We start from the raw sequence: 24697 nt of genomic DNA on the forward strand, positions 1-24697 counted from the left end.
ATAATCTGAATACTTATCACAAGTAAATCCTGACTTTTCCACATTTTCCACTCAGGGATAAGCTTCAAAACCAAAATCATAGACATAATCACAAATTATCCTTAATACCAACACATTTATATGGTCCTATTTTGCATTTGTCTCTTTTATTCTGTGTTTTAGGAAACGTACAAAATAGACAAAAGTGATAAGCACCCTGAAACACCCAAAATGTGCTTCATAGAACAGAATATTTCCAACTTACCCAAATTTCTAGGAAGAGACAGACCTCTCTAATTTAGAATGACAAATTCGAGAAGATGTCTATGTTTTATACCAAGACATCAGGTTTCTACATAAATTGAAACAAATTAAAACCAACCAAATAACCCCCACCCAAAAAATGCCAAAACCAAAACTAATTACTAAAAATTTATTTGCCAATGACTTTTTGAAGTCATAATATAAGTTTTAAAAAAATGTTCTTCTCTATTCATCTTCTTTGGAGAAAACAACTAAACACTTCAATTCAAATTGGAAAATAAAGGATTTTGTAAAGAAATCTTCTCTCAGACTCTTTTAGCAGAATTCTGGAGAGTGTTTAAAAACCTATGCTACAGGAAAGGTTCCTGATTACTATGGGATTTGTGTTTTCATATGATAAGTCTTATTGTTCAAAAATATTGGCAATGATAATGTTGTGTTGAGACATGACTTCCTAAATATTCTACTTTAATGTAAAGTTTGTATTCCACACCTCTAGTGATACCCAAATGCTGAAATCAACTGCTCACAGGATTAACCAATCAGCTGAAGTAAGACTTGAGACATCAAAGGAGCACAGATAGGAGTAATCAAATAAAGTGTGACATTTTATTTTAGTATCCTGAGTTTTTATGGAGCTGGAAAACAACAGCATAATTTCAGGGAATTAAGCTCTAAAAAAATCCTGTATGTAAGTAAAATAAATAGTATCAAGTCATGTGTAAAAATACTGAAATTTAAAAAGTGTGCATACGTTGAATGTTAGAACAATCCTCAGCATATCTTTGGGCCAGGCTAAATAGTGCTCTTCCAAGGACAGTGTGGGAACAAGGCACGGAGCAGGTATCCTTCCATACCAATGGTTTTCATGTGAGAACTGTCATGGATGCGAAAGCACATTTAAATGTAACCCACAGAATATAGTCAGTGTGTGCAGCTATGCCCAGGGCTAGAGAGCAAGCCACAAGCAAGTGCTAATAACTTAGATGTCTCCAGAGCTTTCCTGTGAGCAGAACAGGGGCAGGAGGTGACACAGTGAAAGAGCAAGGTACTGCAAAATCCTCTCTCCCCTCATGTTCATTGTTGCCTCTGCATCGAGTTTCTTCTGTTCTGTGCTACAGACAAACAGCTCACGGTACCCTTATACAAATGCTTAGACACTTGAGACAGGAAACTTTAAAATAAAATAGTAGAAGCAGAGTAGAACAGATGAGTCTTAGTGACTTAGTGTGTAGTGGTTATGATCTTTATTATTTTATTTTCTCAAAACAAGTGGTATCATAATTTTGCATGAAGTAGCAAGAATTACTGATGTTATACCTGCTGATAATCATCACAGAGAACAAACTGATTCTAGTCTTCTGTAAACCTTTGTTCATCCAATGTATTTTCTGGATTATTAAAAAAATACAGATTGGTTTAGATCAGGACAAGGCATATGTTTTAAATTTGATAGATTCTAGCATGATCAATTTTTATTTCATATCACATGAGGAGATATTGCTCCATATCTAATGGGTCTGCTTGTGTTATTTATTTCAGCAGTGTATCAGATCAGTGAGAAATATAGGATAGAGATGAACTTAAAGTGTACTTAAAAAACCAAAGCAAAACAAACAAAAAAAGCCCACACAACTAAAAAACCCAAACCAAATCAAATTATTAAAAATTAAAATGTTGATAAATTTCTGAATGTGCACCAAATAATAAATGTGACAAATAAATATACAAATTCTTATTAACTTAAAGTCTGTATGGTAAATTTAGTAAATTTCTTTATTGTAACCTACAGAAAATGTGATCCAACACATGGAAATTTATACTTCCTAAAGTGAGAGACAATCATACTGCAGAAGCACATTAATGGATTGTAAATGTGAAAGTATTTATAGCTGATACCTAGAGAAACACTGTAGAGAAGCAGAATAGGTATCCTAAGCTACATACATATAGACACCAAGCAGATCATTATGATCAATCTTTTAATAAATTAAATCCAAGAATATTCCAAAGTTGTTTTTATACATAAGTGTTACACATTTGTGTCTCTAAAATTCTTCTAGAAAAAAGCTGAGTGGTATTACATTGAACTCAAAAACATCTGATAAAATGAGGTGATCAAATACCCAAGAACATATACATTTTAACTTATTAAATCAAATTCATCATAAAGCCAAAAAAAGTACTAGGATGTAATAAAATTTGCATTCAGAACTACTTTGAAAAATATTTCTCTTTATGAAATTGTGTTTTGGCTGATGGAATCTCACTTAGCATTTTGCTATAGCACTGAGCAGATTCTTCAGCACTCAAGGTGAAACCAAAACCCCAGATTATAACACCTTCTGTAAAATAAGAACAGCTAAATAACTTCTGTCTGAACTTTATCCCTTTAAGTAGCTTATCCCTTCAATTAATGTAGGTTATGCATATTTTGTGTCATTGACTGTTTGCCAGTAATGAATACAGCAGACAAACTTGATTAGCTCAGTGTTCTAGTTTTACCAGAATTAGCTGAGCATTACTTTAATTCAGAATGGATTGAAATAGATTAAAGTGGTTTATTAATTTGTCAAAGACACATAATTAACTGTCAGTGGCCTGTACACTACAGATCAATATCAACAGGGCAACAAATAATGAGTTCCATGCAGACCTCCTAAAAAGGCCAAGAAGGTTACGCTCACAAATGTGCAAACACAGACATGGGCACACACACAGCCCTGCTCTGCTTGACTTCAGAAGGGATTTGTGGCCTCTCTGGGTGGGACCATGCCCTGCTACCTGCTCTGTCTCCCTCTGCTAAAAGTCATCATATATTTCTTCTGTGCTTTTCAAGCTTGTGTTTTTTGTGGTTTTGTAAATCCCTTTTTCTTTCAAGATTTGATGTCCAGTGATATACAGTGATAGTGTGTCTGTGTATCTTTTCGAGGAGCAGCTGAATTTAAAGAATCCAATAGCATTCATTTGATCAGTCTGTTATACTGATGAATTTTCCCATAATAATTTTATAATTATTTTCCTCTTTATGGTAGTTTTTTTCAATGGGTTGCAATTCTGTCTGGTTATATAATACCAATCAGGCAACTTCATTAGAATTTCCAAATTTTGTCTTCATTTAGAAAATATATTAGATTATATTTTGTTAGCTGTCGTAGAAGTATGGACTACATGTATGATAATTTTTTTTTTAAACACACATCATGTTATGTTTTACATAATTAGAAACTCCTGATGTGCTGTTTTCAACTTTGCTAAAACTAACACAAAGCAGAAACTTTCATCCTAACTGCATGTATGTGTTTTTGCAAGAGGGATTTTATGTACTCATATCTATTTTGCTGGCAATTTTATTCATTATAGAATAATTTATGATAATTTAATAAAAGTAGTTTTGAGGAACCTGGTCTAACAGTATTATCACCAATATTCAAATGGTCTTGGGCTCTCCCACTCCCATTGAAGGAAAAAGAGAGCATTTATGTTGTTAGAGTAGCTTGTGTTAGAATTCACAGCTGGTGACAAACTTCCTGATTCCGTGACTTATCATCGTCCAGTGCTCCCAAGGTGTTAATCACCTTGCATCATGATAGATGGTTGCCATTTTGACTTCTAATCCCCTACTTCTAATCTTTTCTTCTAGGGTCCTTTGTCAGTCAGTGGAAAGGTTTCTACAGACATTAAATCATCCAAAGACTTTTCATAAGTGTGTTTATAATGAGTTGATTTATTTTTTGAGATAGTATTTTTTTTCTCCCTATAATTAGTTTAAAACACAGACTTTTATGAGTGGGATGAACCCTTATTTTCTATACAAAGTTCTGGAGGGTTTGTGAAACAAGATATGCGTGAACAATGCATGCGAGAGTATAGGAACTGACACATTTCAATGACCCTGAAATAGAAGTATGGAATACAAACCAATTTTTCAGTAAATACTAAAGGCAATCAGCTTTTTGTGGATGTTGAAAAACCTGTAATGCTTTCTCTGCATGAAATTCATGATGACTCAATATCCATTACCTAGCAAGTATGGTGAATGATTGAGATATGCCAGACTAACAGTCTACAAATCACTGTACTCCCTTGCCTTGATTGTCTGTGCTGTCCAGGGGTGGCCAATCACCAGGTAAACAACTGTTAAACCCAATTGCTCCTCTCCAATCAGGCAATTGTTCTTCATAAACCTGGGACTTGGGTCACAGACAGATGAGCATTATAAAACAGGTTGCATAGGTTGCGACATCATGGACAGTCAGATTTGCATATTTGAAAGTCCATTAGCTGACATTGCAGAGCTTTCACTACTGAGAAACACAAGTCACTCTCCTCATTCCCCCCAGGCATGACCTTTTTACCTGTTTTTTCCAGGAGATACAATTTACTGTGATATCTGTCTGCCTGAGATGGTACTGCTGGAAAATGGCACAACTAGGAACACATCTCTACCTCTGCTAGTCAGTGGAGGCCACTGGATGACTACTTCAGGATTGAGGGGTTTGAGTTCTACATGGTAGAGCAGATACTTCTCCTGGTTGTTCTTCTCAAGCATTTTTCAAGCAAAAATAGGTAACACACTCTTCAAGTTCAGTTTGCATCTTAATTGCCAAGTAGAAATATGGTAATAGCCACAGTTAGTTCCAACTGTCTACAGTTACAGCAAATTTTGAAGGGAACCTTTCAATATTTAACAATTTTAGAACATAATACTAAGATACACATATCTGAAAAAAATGAAGCAAACAAAATCCCTATAAAAGATTAAGATGTTAGAAAGATAAAGGGTGTCCCAACTCCTAAAGTTTCTTTACTTACAGTTAAAAAGAAAAAATTACAAACAATCCTGAAGCATTTAAGAGTGATTGAGACTTTTAAATTTTACAACACAGAAGTCAGTCTCTTAAATAGATTAACTTTTCCTGAGATAGCTGAAAATTCTGTATGAAAAAAATTGTAAGCTAAAGTTAGTGTAAATCTATCTTATTCATAAGCAGCTATGCATTCATCTTCATTCAGTGCTGTGCAGTCTCAATTTCAATGTGCAGCTTTGGACCTCACAATTTAAGACTGTTCAAGTCCTTGAATGCAACCAGAGGAGGGCAGCAAGAACACTGTGGGAGGAAGAGGAGGTGATCCCATTGTTCTACATCTTCCTTAGGAGGGGAAGCAGAGAGGGAGGTACTGAACATTTTTCCCTACAATTCAGGGATGAGACATGTAGGAATGGTTCAAAGCTGTGTCAGGGGAGGTTCAGACTGCACATTAGAAATAATTTCTTTATCAAGAGGGTGTTCAAACATCCTGGAAGAGGCTTCCTAGAGAGGTGGTAAATGGCCCAGGCCTGTCAAAGTTTTCAGAGGCATTTGAACAGTGTCCTTACAACATGTGCTGACCTGATCAGCCCTGAATTGATAAGGCAGTTGGATGATTGTTGTAGGTCCCTTTCAACAGAAATGTTCTATTCTATTCTATTCTATTCTATTCTATTCTATTCTATTCTATTCTATTCTATTCTATTCTATTCTATTCTATTCTATTCTATTCTAATGTAATATGTCAGAATATTTCTGCTTCTATCTACCTAGAAAAAGTATATGCTAAGCTTTTGCTTAAGAGTTAGATTAAAAAAAAAATATGGTCCTGATGATGTGTTGCATCAGTAAGCTGCAAAAGTAGATATTATAAATAAATGCAATTTTGCAAAATTAGTGCAGTGAGAATATCTACCGGTAACACATCTCCCAGTAAAGAGTGTCACAACACCAAGACTTCTTATGTATTGAATACAATAGTGAAGGCTGCTGGAATAAATAAGTTTTAAAGGGTGTGAATAGAGGCAAAATTTCAATCTAGTCTACAAACTGATAAAACTCTCAGAGGCAATTTAGGAATTGATATTCATAAAAACACTTGTTTCTGCTTCTGCTCTGATCCTTGTAGGTTTTATAAGCATGCTCTGCTGACTTTTCATAATTGCCATGCTATATACTCACCTTGATGAGAAGACAGTCAAATGTTTCCCTCAACTTTAAAGTCTTTAATACCTAATTTTTATTTTTCTACATCTCCCTCTCTGGTCTTCCTAATGTTCTTATTTCCAATTACTTGCATAATGTAGAACAACTTCAACAGAAGTTTAATTGTGAAACTATAAAAAAGAATTAAATCAAGTGGGGGAAGGCAAGAAGGCCAATGAAACAAATTGCTTTGGTCTTCTCCTGTCATTAAGACAGATAGATTCTGAACAGAAGTTATTATTTTTACTATTTTCCAACAGAAAAATTCTGTATTGTATATGTCACTATATTTGTGAACTGCCCTGGATACTTAATAATTCCAGGAATTCGGTGAAAATGTTTCTATGCTACACACTATATATCACTTATTCTCTGCAGAATAACATGGTTTTCTGAACAGCATGATTTCAGTCATGATAAATGTGATAAAACCAGGGATAAAACCTGGAAATACAGTGCCACAGATTGTTGTGAAGAAAGAAAATTTTAAATGTGGATATAAGGGTTGAGTTGTTATAAATTCAAAATGCTCCTTTTTGTTCCTGACACTCAGTCTTATTTTTGCAAAATTGTTATCTTTTTCATCCCACTGCAAAGATATGTAATTTCACAGTTAGTGTGTGGACATGCTTGCTTGACTTTATAGACCAAGTTGTTGTGGGATGGATTATCATCTATTTCCTAATTTTCAAACCAACTAGTTCTGATTGTAACACAACTGGAAAACTCTGCCTCTATTCTCTTTGAGTTGCATTTCAGATCATTTATTTGATGAAACAATGTGCCTTTAAAAATCTTTAGACCTAAGAGTGTGAACATTACATAGCTATCATGTTTATAAGGAAACACAAACACTGGTTCTGGATCCATTTTACAATCACTGTATCAAAAACAAAAATGTTTCCCTGGTCATGAATGTTAAATATAGAACTGATGAGAAAGACAACTTTTTCTCTGCTTAGTCTAGTATCCTATGTGTTTGGGGTTTTTTCCTTACATTAAGCTGAATGGCAAAAGTACCTTAAATGGCTCTAAACATTCCTAACCAGTGGTTTCCAACATGCTGATCTTCTACTTCATTCTGACTATTCCTATTTAATGAGTACTCAGCATGAATGAAAATTATATTATTTTCTTAGTTGTCTGAAAAAGGATATAAGAGACTAATTCTGACACTTTCTAAAAAAGAAAGTTTAATTGCTTTGTTTAGTCAAACATTTTAATGTAGGGAAATATGTTTTAAGGGGAAATTTTAGAAAAACACTTCTAAAAAGTTTGTTGATCATTATGAAGTTTTTTTTTTTTTGGTTTTTATTCAACCTACATGTTTTTACATTGATTTTTTTCAAAACTAGAAATTCTTGAAATTTGTAGTTATACTTTGTTACATCCAAAATAAACTCCTCTGTTTTATTTCAGTTGTATTGTCTTTGAAAGCCAAAATACAATACACTGACTATCCCTACATCCAGTACCAAGATATACAAGGTTTACAGAGGGAAAAATATCCAAATATCGTATCCCACAAATGTTCTTTCTGGTCCTAAATTCATTGTCTAAAATACCCCTTAGTATTTAAATCTCTCATGACCAAATGAGACACTAAACTTGCAAATATCATGTGATAGTCTTTGTTTTGTTGCCATATCATGGTTGTATTTGTAGTGGCATAACATGACTTTAAAATAGCTTTAAAGACAGCCCAAATTAAAACATTTATTCCCATTTTTTTAAAATAGCATATTGAATATCTCATTGATTAATACCTAACACTGATTTTCTGTGGAACAACATATAATACTGGTCTTTATTCAGACATTTCTCTAGGGCTTGTACAGAATATTAACTTTTTAAATGGTATATTCTTTTACAAAATATCAAGGCACATAAATTCTGGTACTAATAGTCATTATGGTGTTTTATGCATTTCACTTGTCTCATGATGATAGCCTTTAAGCATTTTCATAAGTTAACCTAGAAAAATCTTAAAAACTGAGTCAAAGTCCTCTTGTTAAGGAGTTTCTTGAAAGATTGATGCAAATGCAGACAGTGTTGTCCTTTTGATGATTTATGTCAAGGATTTGCTGAAGTTCAAGAATGAGCTGTGTGGCTGAAAGATGAAAAGTTTAATGAAGGAGTGTGTATTGCAAGTAAGAGCATCAAGTATGAGAGTTTAGAGGACAGTGCTTCCTGATAAATGTATTTTTATCTGTCACAGTAAAAGGCAAAAGAGGTTAATGCCTTTCACTTTGCTAATAGGTTTTCTTTATTAGATCTATGACCCAAGTTAGATGTATGGGAAAACCTAGGCAAATGTATTTGGAATATTGTAACTCGTTGATTTTATTTGATTGAATTTTTTCATCCTTTTTGCTTTAAATATGGTTGTCTGATTTAGGAAATGATATAGGGATTCATCACATACATAAGAACAATCCAGATATCACATACATAAGAACGATCCAAGCTTTGTTAGTGCTCAGCCAAAAGGGAAAATATCTATTTCTGAGGTGGTAAAATACATGTCTTTTCAATTACTACACTGAAACGTGGTTTTAGCATGCAGAAGGACATAACTCAAAAGCCCTTTTATTTTTCTTTGATGATTACAAAGCTTTTGAGCATTTTCAAACTTTTTTACAGGGTTGACAAATAGCTCACTAGAGCTTATGGCACATCTTCAACAATTTTTTTTTCCTTTGCTCTGAAGTCTTTGTATTTCTCTTCAGTTTGGAGAAGTCTCCCTCTTGCACATTTTGCTGCACAAGGCAGACACAGAGCAGAATTTTATTCTTATTGATCTATTATTTGCAGTAATTGCCTAACACCCAACTTGGTCTATCATTTTTGAATTTTCTATTATATTCAGTATTGAGAGAGAATCTCTAACAACTCTCTTGCATTGAAATTATTGCCATGGCATGCTAGAAATCAAACCTTACTTCTTAATATTAATTCCTAAAATTTGACTCATTCTCTCCTAAATCTGAAGGAACAAACTGGTTCTCCATTTAAAAAAAAAAAACAAACAAAACATCACATGCAATATAAAAATGCCTACAAGCTACTAGGTATGAAAAAGTAACTGTCTTTTGGTCAATATTCATAGTCACTAAGACTAAAATGTTCAAAACTGCCTTACCACACAGTATATTTTAGAGCTAACAAGTAAAATTATACTTTTGGAGAATTTCAAGGCCCTTTTGCTTCCATCTCAAAAATAATAAAATCATGGATCTTTGAAAAGTATTGTTGTTCATATGTATAGTTCAATCATTTTCACATGGTGATTTTACAGATAAAGTTGCATCCTGTATACAAAAAAAAAAATTGAAACAAACACAAAACAAAGAGAAGGCCATAGCTGAGGGAAAGAGACAGAAGAAATAATAAGGAAGAAGAAGGGCACTCTCACTTGTGGGTTTTTTTCCTCCCAGATCTTGTGAGGAAAGGATGGGAATATATTTAGTTTTCTTTTTAAAGTGAAGCTGGACAAACACATTTAGTGTACTAGGCCTGTAATTCCCAATCATTAATCTGTTTTACTGTCACGTTTTAAATGTTCAGCCTTTTGAGTGATTTATGTTTGAAATGTTACGTTAGGTCTTTCTAAATCAATAAAAATATATTTATAAAGCTATTTCAATGCTTCCCATCCGGTTTTGTTATTTGTTTCTTTTCTCCTTAGCTATCTGTGCTTTCTTTCTTGTAATTTTCATCCTAAGTATTCCTGACATTACCTATTTTTAGGGGAACTAGAGATCAAAATATGGAACTTTTTCCCTCATTTATATTCTTAACCTAGAAGCTGAACAGTCCAAAATTGTTACAATGATTTTATAAATTTAAACTCTACTTATTTTCTGTGTCTTTAATGATGCAACAACCCAAACTGTGTACATAATTTCACAGAATTGCAGAACTGGGAAGGCTGGAATGAACCACTGGAAGTCATGTAGTCCAAATTTCCTGCTCAAGCAGGGCCCCCTAGAGCATGGATCACATGATAGCAAAGACATTTTTGAATTATGAGAACTCAGTGAAAAAGAAAATTTGCCCGAAACAACATTTTTTGGTGAGTAAAAAAATAAAACAACTAATTTGTTGCAACACAGGGCAAAGTTTGACATTTGATGTGTCCAAGTAAATGCTGTGAATTCCGAAGAGATAGAGTGCTGTGCAGGTAAACGAAATGTTTTGCTAATCTGATTGGCACCTCTTAGCTGTTTCTCTAGGGATATCGTCAGCATAACTTACCAATAGGATGCATCATTTTAAGATGATATTTATTCTCTTTTGAAAGCTGTAATTATCGAATCAACTAACAGCTTATTTTTTTTCTTATGCAGACCTGATTAGTTTCCTTATTTAAAAACTCTAGCATTTGCTCAAAATAAGACACCATTGAAAACCAGAATAGTTTCGATGAAGTCTGTTGATGGATGTTGACATAATCATCAAGAGTCATTTAATTAAATAGAAAACTGAAATCAATAAATTGAAGCTTGCCAGAAGCTAAATAAATGAGATGAGAAATCCTTTACTAAAAATTAATCTTTAAAAATAACAAAATATATTTTTAGGTAGAAATAAAGATCACACATTCATCCTGATTGAGTAGATTTACAATTCTTTTTTTATTCTATAAGTAGCTAATAGTGTGATGACATTCTAAAAATTTTATTGTACAGAAAATAATGCATAAGATTTAAATTGGAATAAAAATATTTAGGTACTAAATACCAAATTCGATACAGGAAAAAGTTAAGAATAGACTTTGATCTTATGTTTTTTTACAATAATCATGTGCAACTGGAAGTATGAATGTGTGAAGCTACTGTCTCTAAGCTAGCCATGACCACAGCCATAATCTTCATATGCCATTGTCTTTGGAGCCCATGAAAATTATGGTCACTGATCTCTGTGCCAGTCCATCAACATCCTGAATTCACCATCTGATAGATGCTTTGTGGATTACACAAAGCTTAAGTGTGCATGTGTGTTTGCTTTCACTGAAGGAGATAGTATTAAGGAAACTGCTGGCACAATTTCAAAATTTAGGTTAAAAATTGAAAAAGTAAGTCTCATTGGCATTAAAGTATAAATTTGAATTACAGAGCTTACCTTAAAAATGAGAATAATAGGTAAACAGTATCAGATTTTGCTTTAAGAAAGTATTGTATGATGCTGTCATCTCCCAATGGATCTCCCTTTGCTATAAACCTTAAGGTTTGATGCTTTGGGTACTTGAACATTTTTCTGCTATTTCTTAAAGGTTTTCTGTTCATACTTGATGAAAATTATATAAATAGGGAACATTTGAAGGACCCATACTCCAGATTCAAGCTTATAAAGAAATTCTGCTACTCCTAATGAACTGGCACATAAATTCTGTTCCACTGAAATGACTGTATTGTGCCACAAAAAACCAAGATTCTTTGAGATATTACAGGCAGCTTCATAATGGCACAGTTTATTGAGATTAGGTTAAGGGGACATATCATTACTCAATAATTTGAAATTGTTTAGAGTTATAAAAGAAAAAAAAAAAAGAATGTCAGAATGCAAGCTAGAACTGAACAACTTTTCCCGCTCAGTATCCAGTATATCTTCCTGTTGTGTCACATGTTACTTTTTGCTTCTTCGAATTTCTCTTTTGCATTCTGACATTTCTTATGTTATCAAATTGAACTGTACTCTAAAATACAGTTTGTGTAGCCTCTCATCCAGTAGGGAATTTTCAAAATTAATATGGATAACAGTGTTTAGGCAACAGAAATACCCATGGCCTGTTTACAAAAAAAAAAAAAAAAAAAACCAAAAACCAAAAAACCCCCAACCAATTAAGAGTATTAATTGCTTTCCTGAACAGCAGAAAGAACGAAAACAAACCAAGTGGTTATGATTTTATTTGTGCTTTCAAATCTTAATGTGTTTAGATGTTTTTCAAAGTGTTTTGATGAGTCCACTCAATACAGGCTTTACAAAATGAATCATCAAATGAGTATACTTGTCACTACAAGATTAAAATGCTTTGCATTAAATTCCCCTTCTGTTTGCTTTAGAGGCTTCTGAAGAACACTTGCTCTTCCTTTAAGTTCCACATATATTAGTTCTGGGACATCACTTAGCATATTTACTTTACTATAATGTATTGCTTGAAAGACTCAGAGGAGAAAAAGGAAGTAACTTTAAGGATGAAATTAGAAAGAAATAGAAGAACTATTACTAAATAGATTAAATGAATAGTAGAAATACTAAAACTTCATACTATCCTTTAGTTTCCCCAATGCCAATTCTACACATTCAAGTATTGATTGCCATATCAAAATATTTTTATTAGCACCATAATGCAGGAAGACACTTTTATTTATTACATATGACACAGCGACATCAAAAGCAATTTTTTAAAATTAATACAGCTTGTCTTCTCTATGAAAAATATTCCAGTTCTGTTTTTGTCTAGTTCAAGATGTGTTGCCTGAATCACCTGAACAATTTGATTTTGGGAAGAAAATATTTTTAAAAAGTCCTAAAAATGCAGAAGGACAGAGGTCACTGAAAGATAATTTTTGTCCAATATGGATTGTCTTTTACTAGTCACTGACGTTAGTGAGATGGTGAATCCTTCATGGGTATACAAATGGATTGAGAATATGGTAGTTATTTGAGGTGGTTATAAAAAAAGTTTCTCTGGTGAGGATTGCAGATTGGCTTGCTAAAATCAAAATTGTTTTAATGAGTTCATAGTCATTAAGAAGATTTAACATAATGTTAGGGTAGGAATGATTTCCCTTAATCAGTCAGAGAGAAACGACAGTAGAGATACTGCCATAGAAGTAGTGGCAACTATTAAATCAAAGAATAAGATCAAAATTGCCTCCTAAAAACATTAAAAAGGAATTTCTCTCTATTATATCACTCAGAATAGGGACTAAATTAAAAAAAAACCCCAGCACTTTGTTCTTAAGATACTGTTCTATATAGATGTAACACAAGGACATTAAAAGTGAGGTTTTGGCTAAAATGAGGAGAGCCTATCTACAAAATCTATTAAAGAAGCTGCTGGGACCTTTTAGAAGGCTCTTCTTTGGTAAAGTAACAAAAGTATGAAAACTATTAGTTTTCAGCAGCTTCCTCTGTTTTCAAAGAGAAAGGTAATAGTTGTAAAAATGCGTATCTAAGTAGTGGTGGAACTCTCTTGAATAAGAAGTATTAGCTCCATAGTAATCACTGAGCATTTTTAACATACTAATTATTTTTTAACAGTATTGGTTCATATTTGAAATAAAATGTCTTTACTGGAAAAAGGAAAGTTATTCCAGGAAAATTTCAAACAGTGTATCATGGATAATTTCCCTGGATAGGAGAAAATTATTTAAAAACTACCTATGAGCAGAAATTGTTAAGTAAATACCTTGTGTGATGTCTATTAGTTGGTATTTCAGGAGCTCTTTCTCTTTTTACTTCAGTCCATAAAATTATTGTATCTGGAACCCAGATAATTTGATAACTCAATTGTTATAATACTTTTATATATGCATATTTATGGTATAGAAACTTTCTGCTTCAGTAGATATTTTCTATTGTCTACACATGACACAATAAGGTACATGAGTCATAATTCAAGGTTTCCAAAATCATTGGGAGTAAAATAACATCATAATCATTATCTGTCCTTGGAACCAAGCTAGTATAGTGTGTTTTACAGCACTGCACATGGAATTGTAATTATGTAAGACAGTGATAATTGAATTAGTTCAGTGACAATACATCCTCTGTAACTTTTCAGAAAATCTTGACTATATATCAGAGGCAGAAAGTAGTTTCTGTGGTATATGTGTCTGAATAACTGACAGCCTTTTCTCTTAGTTTACTTCAATTTTTTGGATTGTCATAGTGTTTTCACTATCTCTAGGATATGGAAAAAAAACATCAATAAGAAAATAGTAGGACTGTAATCCATCTATGGCTTTTTTCTAAATAAAAATCTGGAGCTATTGATTCCTGGTTTTAGCTATTTGTCTTGGTTACTATTTAGATATTTGAAGAATACACTGAATGAATACCATCCCAGAGAACACCTTTGCTTGTAAATATAAATACCTGTGTGTTACAAAAATTGTACATGCCCCTGTTGGGAATATGGAGGAGCTTCTTAATTCAAATAATTTTTGTGAATTTGCCGCCATCAAGTTTTTCGTATACTACAATCTATCTGCCTCAGGCAAAGAAGAGAAGAGGAGACTTTCCAACAACTATTAGTATTTTCCATCTCTTCCTGGGAAAAAAACAGGTCCAGTTGTTGACATGTAGACCACTAGAACTGGCAAATTATTAAAGAGAAAAAAAAGAGAAGTGCAGAAGTGCTAATTTTAAAAACCAATAAACACACAAGGGAAAAAATAAAAAGAAAAAAAAAAGAACCTGATTTGAAACTCACAATATTGGCACAAGATCATGGAAAAGTATCTGAACAAGCTACATGTAGATGCTCAGGGAATCTGGCTGGCAGTCATTTTAAAATAAAATTCATAGTTGTTGAAAGCAAATATATATTTATCATTTTTGATTTTTAATTGCAGGTCTTCAGTTTCAACTGAAAGAAATGTTTATTATGCATTTTCTCCTGGTAGAATGATAAATATTTTATTTTAATTGTTGAATATCCAGATTTTTAATTTTTTAAAAAATTAAAATAGTTTACTGTCAGACAAAAAGATTTGGATGTAGCACCTAGCTGAGGAGGTAAATAGAAAAACCTCTACAGAGCTGTATAACCAAATTTTAACCCTCATTACATCAAAGGACAACATTGAAATATATGGAGAAACACACCCAAAAGCTTTTTAGAACTTTTCAATCATCATGATGAAATTTGTTTTATTTTTATTTGATAGACTTGTGTCCTGGTTTAGGGCAAATTTGGAGAGAATCCCCAAAAAGAGCTTCTCCAAAAGCAAACCCACAGGCCCCTTCCCCAATTGGTTCAGGAAGAATTCCTCGGAGAGAGGTGGAAAGAACCTGTTTATTTGACAAGCACAGCACCCCCCAGCACACACAATGAACAATACCGGATGACACCACTCTTCCACTGCTCTGAGAAAGATGACAAATTCAGAAAAGTCTCTCCTGGGGGTTTGCTGTTGTCAGTCCCTCCGGTGTTGAGGCAGCTGCTGCAGCCACAAGGTGTAACCTCTCTCTCTCGGTGTTCTGAATCCCAGTCCGGAGCAGTCAGCAGGTCCAACGGGGGGGGGGGGGGGGGGGGGAGAACAGTCCAGAAAGGAATTTGGACTGTTTAGCTAAGGTAACTAATGAGAAGGGGGGAAAGAAGCAAGAGCAAGCAAAGCAGAAGCGAAGCAGAAGCAAGAGCGAGAGCAAAAAGCAGGGCAAAAAGCAGAGAAGCCGCAACATGCTCTGGTGCTATCTGTATGTCCCGCCGAGTAGCTGATAGGAGGCCCAAAACAAAACTCTCACTCTGCCAGTCTTAAAGGCACAGAACATAATATCCAGCATAAATTACATACACACGAATGGGGATAACAGTCACCCTAGGACATTCCACCCCTTATCCCCATATCGTCAAACAATTTCATTCTCACCCCACAATCAGGTCTCCCTGAGGTACACATCGTGTTGTTCCATCTCTCTGCATCACCCACCATGTGCATCCTGGTCCCTGAGCAAAAACAACCCCACGGATGGGTTTGTCTGTACTTGAGGCAGAATTGATCCACACTGTCCTCCCTAACAAACCTTTGACATGTACCACTGGGACTTTATCTCCATCTATTATATTCAGGGACTCAGACTGGGCAGGACCTGCTCGGTTAGTGGAACCTCGAGTGTTAACTAACCAGGTAGCCTTTGCTAAGTGCTGCTCCCAATTTTTGAAGGATCCCCCACCCAAGGCTTTCAGTTGGGTTTTTAGTAGCCCATTGTACCTCTCTACCTTCCCTGCAGCAGGTGCATGGTAGGGGATATGGTACACCCACTCAATACCATGTTCCCTAGCCCAGGTGTTGATGAGGCTGTTCTTGAAATGAGTCCCATTGTCTGACTCAATCCTCTCAGGAGTACCATGCCTCCAAAGGACCTGCTTTTCAAGGCCTAGGATGGTGTTACGGGCAGTGGCATGAGACACAGGGTAGGTTTCCAACCATCCCGTGGTGGCTTCTACCATGGTCAGCACGTAGCGCTTGCCTTGGCGTGTCTGGGGCAGTGTGATGTAGTCGATCTGCCAGGCCTCCCCATACTTGTACTTGGACCACCGCCCACCGTACCACAGGGCTTCACTCGCTTGGCCTGTTTGATGGCAGCACACGTCTCACAGTCATGGATAACCTGAGAAATACTGTCCATGGTTAGATCCACCCCTCGGTCTCGTGCCCACTTATAGGTGGCATCTCTACCCTGGTGACCTGAGGCATCATGGGCCCACCGAGCTAGGAATAACTCTCCCTTGTGTTCCCAATCTAGGTCTATCTTTGACACCCCTATCTTTGCAGCTCGGTCTACTTGCTCATTGTGTTGATGCTCCTCATTGGCTCTACTCTTGGGGACATGGGCATCTACATGGCGGACCTTGACAGGTAGCTTCCCTACCCTAGCAGCGATGTCTTTCCACTCATCAGCAGCCCAAATTGGTTTTCCCCTACGCTGCCAATTGGCCTCTCTCCACCTCTCCAGCCATCCCCACAGAGCATTAGCTACCATCCATGAATCAGTGTAAAGGTAGAGCCTTGGCCATTTCTCTCTCTCAGCAATGTCCAGGGCCAGCTGAACAGCTTTGAGTTCAGCAAGTTGACTTGATCCACCTTCTCCTTCGGTAGCTTGAGCGACCTGTCGTGTGGGGCTCCATACGGCTGCTTTCCACTTCCGGTTCATCCCTACAATGCGACAGGAACCGTCTGTGAAAAGAGCGTAGCGTGTTTCCTCTGGTGGCAGCTGGTTATATGGAGGGGCCTCTTCAGCCCGTGTCACTGGGTCTGGTTCTTCATCTGTGACACCAAAATTTTCACCTTCGGGCCAAGTTGTAATCACCTCCAAAATCCCAGGGCGATTCAGTTTACCTATACGGGCGCGCTGAGTGATAAGGGCAATCCACTTGCTCCATGTAGTGTCAGTGGCATGATGAGTGGAAGGAACCTTGCCTTTGAACATCCACCCCAGCACCGGCAGTCGGGGTGCCAGGAGGAGTTGTGCTTCTGTGCCAATCACCTCTGAGGCAGCTTGGACTCCTTCATAGGCAGCCAAGATTTCTTTCTCCATTGGAGTATAGTTGGCTTCAGAGCCTCTGTAGCTTCGACTCCAAATCCTAGTGGCCGACCCCGAGTCTCCCCAGGCACTTTCTGCTAAAGGCTCTAGGACAAGCTATGGTTCTTGGTTGCAGAGTAGAGCATGTTTTTCACATTTGGTTCTGTCTTGACTGGACTAAGGGCTACTGCATGAGCAATCTCTTGCTTGATCTGGGCAAAAGCTTGTTGTTGCTCAGGGCCTCAGTAGAAATTGTTCTTCTTGCGGGTGACTAGGTAAAGAGGGTTCACGATCTGACTGTATTCAGGAATGTGCATTCTCTAAAAGCTTATGGCACTTAGGAAAGTTTGTGTTTCTTTCTTATTGGTTGGTGGGGACATAGCTGTGATTTTGTTAATGACATCTGTAGGGATTTGACGCCGTCCATCTTGTCACTTCACTCTTAGGAATTGAATCTCACGAGCTGGTCCCTTTACTTTGCTCTTTTTAATGGCGAAACCAGCTCCCAGGAGGATTTGGATGATTTTCTTCCCTTTCTCAAACACTTCCGCAGCTGTGTTCCCCCACACAATGATGTCATCAATATACTGGAGGTGTTCTGGAGCCTCACCCTTTTCCAGTGCAGTCTGGATCAGTCCATGGCAGATGGTGGGACTGTGCTTCCACCCCGGGGGCAGTCGGTTCCAGGTGTACTGCACTCCCCTCCAGGTGAAAGCAAACTGAGGCCTGCATTCTGCTGCCAGAGGAATGGAGAAAAATGCATTGGCAATGTCAATAGTGGCATACCACTTTGCTACCTTGGACTCTAGCTCATACTGGAGCTCTAATATGTCCGGCACAGCAGCGCTCAGCGGCGGAGTCACTTCATTCAATGCACGGTAGTCCACCGTCAATCTCCATTCCCCCTCCGATTTACGCACAGGCCAAATGGGGCTGTTGAAGGGTGAGTGGGTCTTGCTGACCACCCCTTGGCTCTCCAGCTCTCGGATCATCTTATGGATGGGGATCACAGCATCTCGAGTGGTTCTATACTGCGGCGATGCACTTGGAAGTGGCAATTGGCACCTGTTGCTCTTCTCCCTTCAGAAGTCCTACTGCAGATGGGTTTTCGGACAGCCCAGGCAAAGTGTTCAATTGCTGGATGCCCTCAGTCACTACAGCTGCTATCCCAAATGCCCACCTGAGTCCTTTTGGGTCCTTGAAATACCCACTTCGAAGGTAATCTATGCCCAAAATACATGGGGCCTCCGGGCCAGTCACAATGGGGTGTTTCTTCCACTCATTTCCCGTCAGGCTCACATCCGCTTCCACCAAGGTGAAATCCTGGGATCCCCTGTCACACCGGCAATAGACACAGACTCTGTCCCCACATGTCTCGATGGGATTAATGTGCACTGCGCACCAGTGTCAACCAAAGCTTTGTATTCTTGTGGTTCAGATGTGCCAGGCCAACGAATCCACACAGTCCAAAAAACACGGTTTTCCCTAGCCTCTACCTGGCTAGAGGCAGGGCCCTCTAAGCCTGGTCATCCTTCTTTCCCTGGGCATATGTCTTGGATGTTCCTTCAAGGGGATCAGACATATCATCATCATATCTGGCAGTTCGGCTATGGGCAACTGGAGCTGCTTCCCTCTTGGTGGAACTCCCTCTCTGAGTCCTGCCTTCCTTCAATTCACGTACCCGTCGTGCCAGAGCAGCAGTAGATTTCCCATCCCATCTCCTCATGTTCTCTCCACTATCACGCAGGAAGAACCACAGCTCAGCTCGTGGGGTGTACCTTCTCTCTCCATCTGGGGAACGTCTGTATTGGGCACTAGGACGTCTGATCTGTACTGCTGAGATTTGGAGAAGGTCTTCCTTAATTTCCTCCCTGAGCTTCTTGTGATTTTCCTCTATCTTATCCTCTAACTTCTGCAGACGTGTTTCCACTGCTGCGATCCTGGCATGTGTTGGGCCATGCACAGCGTCTGCATATGCTCGGAGCTTCTTCGCCATATCCAGCACGGTCTCATCCCTCTCATCCCGCTTCATTATGGCTAAGGCAGAAGCATATTCGTGTGGCCCGAGTCGTACAAGTTTCCGCCACATCACAGACGTGCATGGTACCAAGTCTGGTTCCTAGTTGTTATGTCATCTGAGAAGATAATCTCTGCCACTGCCATTTCTCTCAAGCGTTGGATCCCTTGCTCTATGGTCTTCCACTGAGTCTGCTGCATATAAAGATCATCTGCACACAGGTATCTTTGTGCAACACTGTCCAAGACCCGTGCCCAGAGGCTGTGAGGATTAACCCCCCTCATCATTCCTTGGTCGATGACAGGATCATGTGACAGGGATCCCAAATGCCTGGCTTCAGTGCCATCCAGGATTGTGGCCTCACCTGCAGCATCCAGAGACGGACTAACCAACTAATTATGGATTCATCGGGTCGCCGGTGTGTAATCCTTCCTTAGGCCACGGAGGTCCTTCAGGGAAAGGACTCCATATGGGCTTCTGGTCTGGCACCTGCTGCTTTGACTTCTGATTTTACATCAGGAGGCGCTGAGGGTCCTTCTCCTGCATCATCATCCTCATCATCATCCACTGGTCGATTGGTCTTGCCCGTGCATTTCCCACTTCTAGTGCTGGTAGCTACAGCCATTGGTTTAGCTGCTGGCTTAGGCTCACTATCTAGCTTGGCTGCTTTGTCTCCCTGCCCCGCTGCCTCTGTCTGCTGGCCAACCGTATCTAGCAATGTGCGATAAGCATATGCCAAGGCCCAGCTCAGTGCAATGATCTTTTTCTCTTTAGGGTCATCCTGGTACTTCTCTTTCAGATATTTCCCACCTCAACTGGGTTCTGAATTTGATCATGGGGAAAGTCCCAGACTATAGGGTCAGAGAATTCCTTCAGGATTTGGCCCATATTCTCCCATTTCCCACACCACTTAGGATTTTCCACACCTGGGTCTATCCTGAGTCAGGGATCTCATCAGCCCGGCTAGAAATCTCAGCCCTCATTCTAGAGATGCAGCAGACATATAGAGCAAGCTTACCAGATTGAGTACTAGAAAGATGGTCTCTTTAACATTCAGGGGAAACTGAACATTCTCCAAAAGCGATGCAACAGATTCAGAGGAGAAGAAGGAAAGCAAAGGCTGAAAAGCCTCACCCCCTGCTCTTCCTCTAACAATCTGGATGCATAACCATAGCCATGAACCATTCACACCTGGAGCAGACCCAGCATGTTTACAAACTTCTTGCAAGCTATACCACCAAGCCCAGCAGGATAGCTACTCTGGTCACTGCCCCTCTGCTGTAAAAGCTACGTATTAGAGACAATACAAGAGCTATTTCTGGATAAGAAAACAAACCAAGGGACCATAGAGGTATTAAGATCTCAAAAAAACCTTAGGGACCAGAAATGCATGCAAGCCTTCCCCCCAATAGACATTATGAATTCAAAAAGCATGTCTATTAACTGCTTTACACTGAAACAGAATAATGGTAACCAAAATGCACTCAAAACAGGGTCTCTCCACTCTCTCTCGAGCCTCACATTGGGCGCCAATATTTGTCCTGGTTTAGGGCAAATTTGGAGAGAATCCCCAAAAAGGGCTTCTCCAAAAGCAAACCCACAGGCCCCTTCCCCAATTGGTTCAGGAAGAATTCCTCGGAGAGAGGTGGAAAGAACCTGTTTATTTGACAAGCACAGCACCCCCCAGCACACACAATGAACAATACCGGATGACACCACTCTTCCACTGCTCTGAGAAAGATGACAAATTCAGAAAAGTCTCTCCTGGGGGTTTGCTGTTGTCAGTCCCTCCGGTGCTGAGGCAGCTGCTGCAGCCACAAGGTGTAACCTCTCTCTCTCGGTGTTCTGAATCCAGTCCGGAGCAGTCAGCAGGTCCAACGGGGTGGGGGGGGGGGGAGAACAGTCCAGAAAGGAATTTGGACTGTTTAGCTAAGGTAACTAATGAGAAGGGGGGAAAGAAGCAAGAGCAAGCAAAGCAGAAAGCGAAGCAGAAGCAAGAGCGAGAGCAAAAAGCAGGGCAAAAAGCAGAGAAGCCGCAACATGCTCTGGTGCTATCTGTATGTCCCGCCGAGTAGCTGATAGGAGGCCCAAAACAAAACTCTCACTCTGCCAGTCTTAAAGGCACAGAACATAATATCCAGCATAAATTACATACACACGAATGGGGATAACAGTCACCCCTAGGACAACTTGAAAGGGAGAATACATGAAAAGCATGATCAAAAGGAATGCAAATTTTTTCTTAAAAGATGTCTTTTTCCTAAAAGATGTCCTTTTTTTTCTTACCTAATATAAAAGGTACTTGAATGCATCCTGATGAGGACAAGAAAGCTGGTGTCAGTGATGGTAGGAATGTTCCCTGGAGAGTGGCTAGGGATTTTGGATTTGTCTGGCTCAGAGACCAGGAGGCTGGGGAACGTTGTCGCTGCTCTCTACATCTTCCTGAGGAGCAGAGGTGTGAGAGGGAGGTGCTGAGCTCTTCTCCTTGGTATCCAGTGATAGGACACATGGAAGTGGTTCATAGCTGCACCACAAGAAGTTCAGACTGCACATTACGAAGCATTTCTTTGCCAAGAAGGTGGTTCATCATTGGAACAGACCTTCTAGAGAGGTGGTTAATGACCCAAAACAGTCCATGTCTAGAGGGATTTGGACAATGTCCTTAAAAGCACACTTATGTTTTGGTCAGTCCTGAGCTTGTCAGGCAGCTGGGTGATAACATATGGTCCCATTCCAACGAATTCTTTTCTCTCTTCTCTTTATCTCCGGGAGATTGGAGAGGAGAGGAGGGAGAGGAGAGGAGAGAGGAAGCGGAGAGGGAAGAGGAGGCATATTCGTAGTGGCTCCGAGTGTCCAAGTTTCGCCACATCACAGACGTGAATTGTACCAAGTCTGGGTCTAGTTGGTATGTCATTGAGAAGATAATCTCTGCCACGCCATTTCTCCAGCGTTGGATCCTTGCCTTATGTGGTCTTCCACTGAGTCGGATGGCATAATAAAGATAATCTGCACCACAGGTATCTTGTGCAACTATGTCCATAGACCCGTGCCAGAGGCTGTGAGGATTACCACCCCCTCATCATTCACTTGGTCGATGACGGATCATGTGACAGGGTATTCCCAAATGCCTGGCTCGTGCCAGCCAGGATTGTGGCCTCACCCTGCAGCATCCAGAGAGGTACTAACAACAATTATGGAGTCATCGGGTCGCCGGGTGTGTAATCCTCGTAGGCCCCGGCGGTCCTTCAGGGGAAAGGACTCCTATGGCTCTGTGGAACCTGTGCTTGACTTCTGATTTTTTTTAAATCCGGAGGCGCTGAGGGTAATCTCCTGGCATCATCTCAATCATCTCCACTGGTCGAGTGTCTTGCCCGTGCATTTCCACTTCTAGTGCTGGTAGCTACAGACATTGGTTTAGCTGCTGTGTCTAGGCTCTTGATCTGATGGTTGCTTTGGTCTCCAGACCCGCATGCCTCATGTCTGCTGGCCACACGTATCTAGCAATGTGCGATAAGCATTGCCAGGCCCGTCAGGTGCTGCAATGATCTTTTTCTCTTTAGGGTAATCTGGTACTTCTATTTCGATATTTCACCCAACTGGGTTCTGAATTTGATAAGGGGAAAGTCCAGACTATAAGGGTCAGAGCATCCTAAGGGATTTGGCCCATATTCTCCATTTCCCACACCACTTAGGGATTTTCCAACCGGGTCATGGAGTCAGGGATCTCATCAGCTGACGGCTAGAATCTCAGCCCTATTCTAGAGATGTTCGCAGACATTATAGAGCAAAGTTACCAGAACTTGAGTACTGAAAGATGGTTCTTTAACATGCAGGGGAAACTGCACATTCTCCAAAAGTCGATGCAACCGAATTCAGGCGGAGAAGAAGGAGCAAACGCTGGACAAGCCTCACCCCCTGCTCTTCCTCTAACAATCTGGATGCATAACAAGCCATGAACCCATTCACACCTGGAGCCCAGGACTCCCGCATGGTTTACACAACTTCTTGCCAGCGCTACCACCCAGCTTTCAGCGGAAGTAATCTGGTCACTGCCCTCGGCTGTAAAAGGCTACGTATTAGAGACAAATACAAGAGCTATTTCTGGATAAGAAAACAAACCAAGGGACATAGAGGTATTAAGATCATCAAAACTTCGGGACCAGAAATGCATGCACGCTTCGCCCCCCAATAGACATTAGAATTCAAAAGCAGTCTATTAACTGCTTGACAATGAAACAGGATAAGGAAACAAAAATGCACTCAAAAACAGGGTCCTCCAATCTCTCTCGAGCCTCAACATTGGGCGCCAATATTGTCTGGTTTAGGGCAAATTTGGAGAGAATCCCCAAAAAGGGCTTGCTCCAAAAGCAAACCCACAGGCCCCTTCCCCCATTGGTTCAAGGAAGAATTCCTCGGAGAGAGGTGGAGGTGAAAGAACTGTTTCTTTGACAAGCACAGCACCCCCCAGCACAACAATGAACAATACCGGATTGACACCACTCTTCCACTGCTCTGAGAAAGATGACAAATTCAGAAAAAGTCTCTCCTGGGGGTTTGGTTTGTCAGTCCCTCCGGTGTGAGGCAGCTGCTGCAGCCACAAGGTGTAACCTCTCTCTCTCGGTGTTCTGAATCCAGTCCGGAGCAGTCAGCAGGTCCAAACGGGGGGGGGGGGGGGGGAGGGGGGGGGGAGGGAACAGTCCAGAAAGGAATTTGGACTGTTTAGCTAAGGTTAACTAATGAGAAGGGGGGGAACAGAAGCAAAAGAGCAAGCAAAGCAGAAGCGAAGAGAGAAGCAAGAGCGAGGCAAAAGCAGGGCAAAAAGCAGAGAAAGCCGCAACATGCTCTGGTGCTATCTGTATGTCCCCGAGTAGCTGATAGGAGGCCCAAAAACAAAACTCTCACTCTGCCAGTCTTAAAGGCACAGAACATAATATCCAGCATAAATTACATTACACACGAATGGGAGCTAACAGTCACACCTAGGACAACTTGAAAGGGAGAATACATGAAAAGCATGATCAAAAGGAATGCAAATTTTTTCTTAAAAGATGTCTTTTTCCTAAAAGATGTCCTTTTTTTTCTTACCTAATATAAAAGGTACTTGAATGCATCCTGATGAGGACAAGAAAGCTGGTGTCAGTGATGGTAGGACTGTTCCCTGGAG

General features: G+C 39.3%; 1 protein-coding gene across 1 annotated transcript in view; it reads right to left on the reverse strand.

Annotated features, from left to right (window-relative positions):
- Nucleotides 1-9529: 9529 nt before the first annotated feature.
- Nucleotides 9530-24697, reverse strand: part of LOC127059345 (basic proline-rich protein-like) — a 49205-nt gene continuing 34037 nt past the window's right edge. The window contains exons 3-4 of the mRNA XM_050971890.1: nt 17124-17260; nt 9530-9571 (exon numbers count right to left, since the gene is read on the reverse strand). Of these exons, the coding sequence (XP_050827847.1) occupies nt 9530-9571; nt 17124-17260 (179 nt within the window). The remainder of the gene's footprint in view (nt 9572-17123; nt 17261-24697) is intronic.

This window comes from Serinus canaria, chromosome 3 (genome assembly GCF_022539315.1).
Source record: "Serinus canaria isolate serCan28SL12 chromosome 3, serCan2020, whole genome shotgun sequence".
NCBI classification, from domain to species: Eukaryota; Metazoa; Chordata; class Aves; order Passeriformes; family Fringillidae; genus Serinus; species Serinus canaria.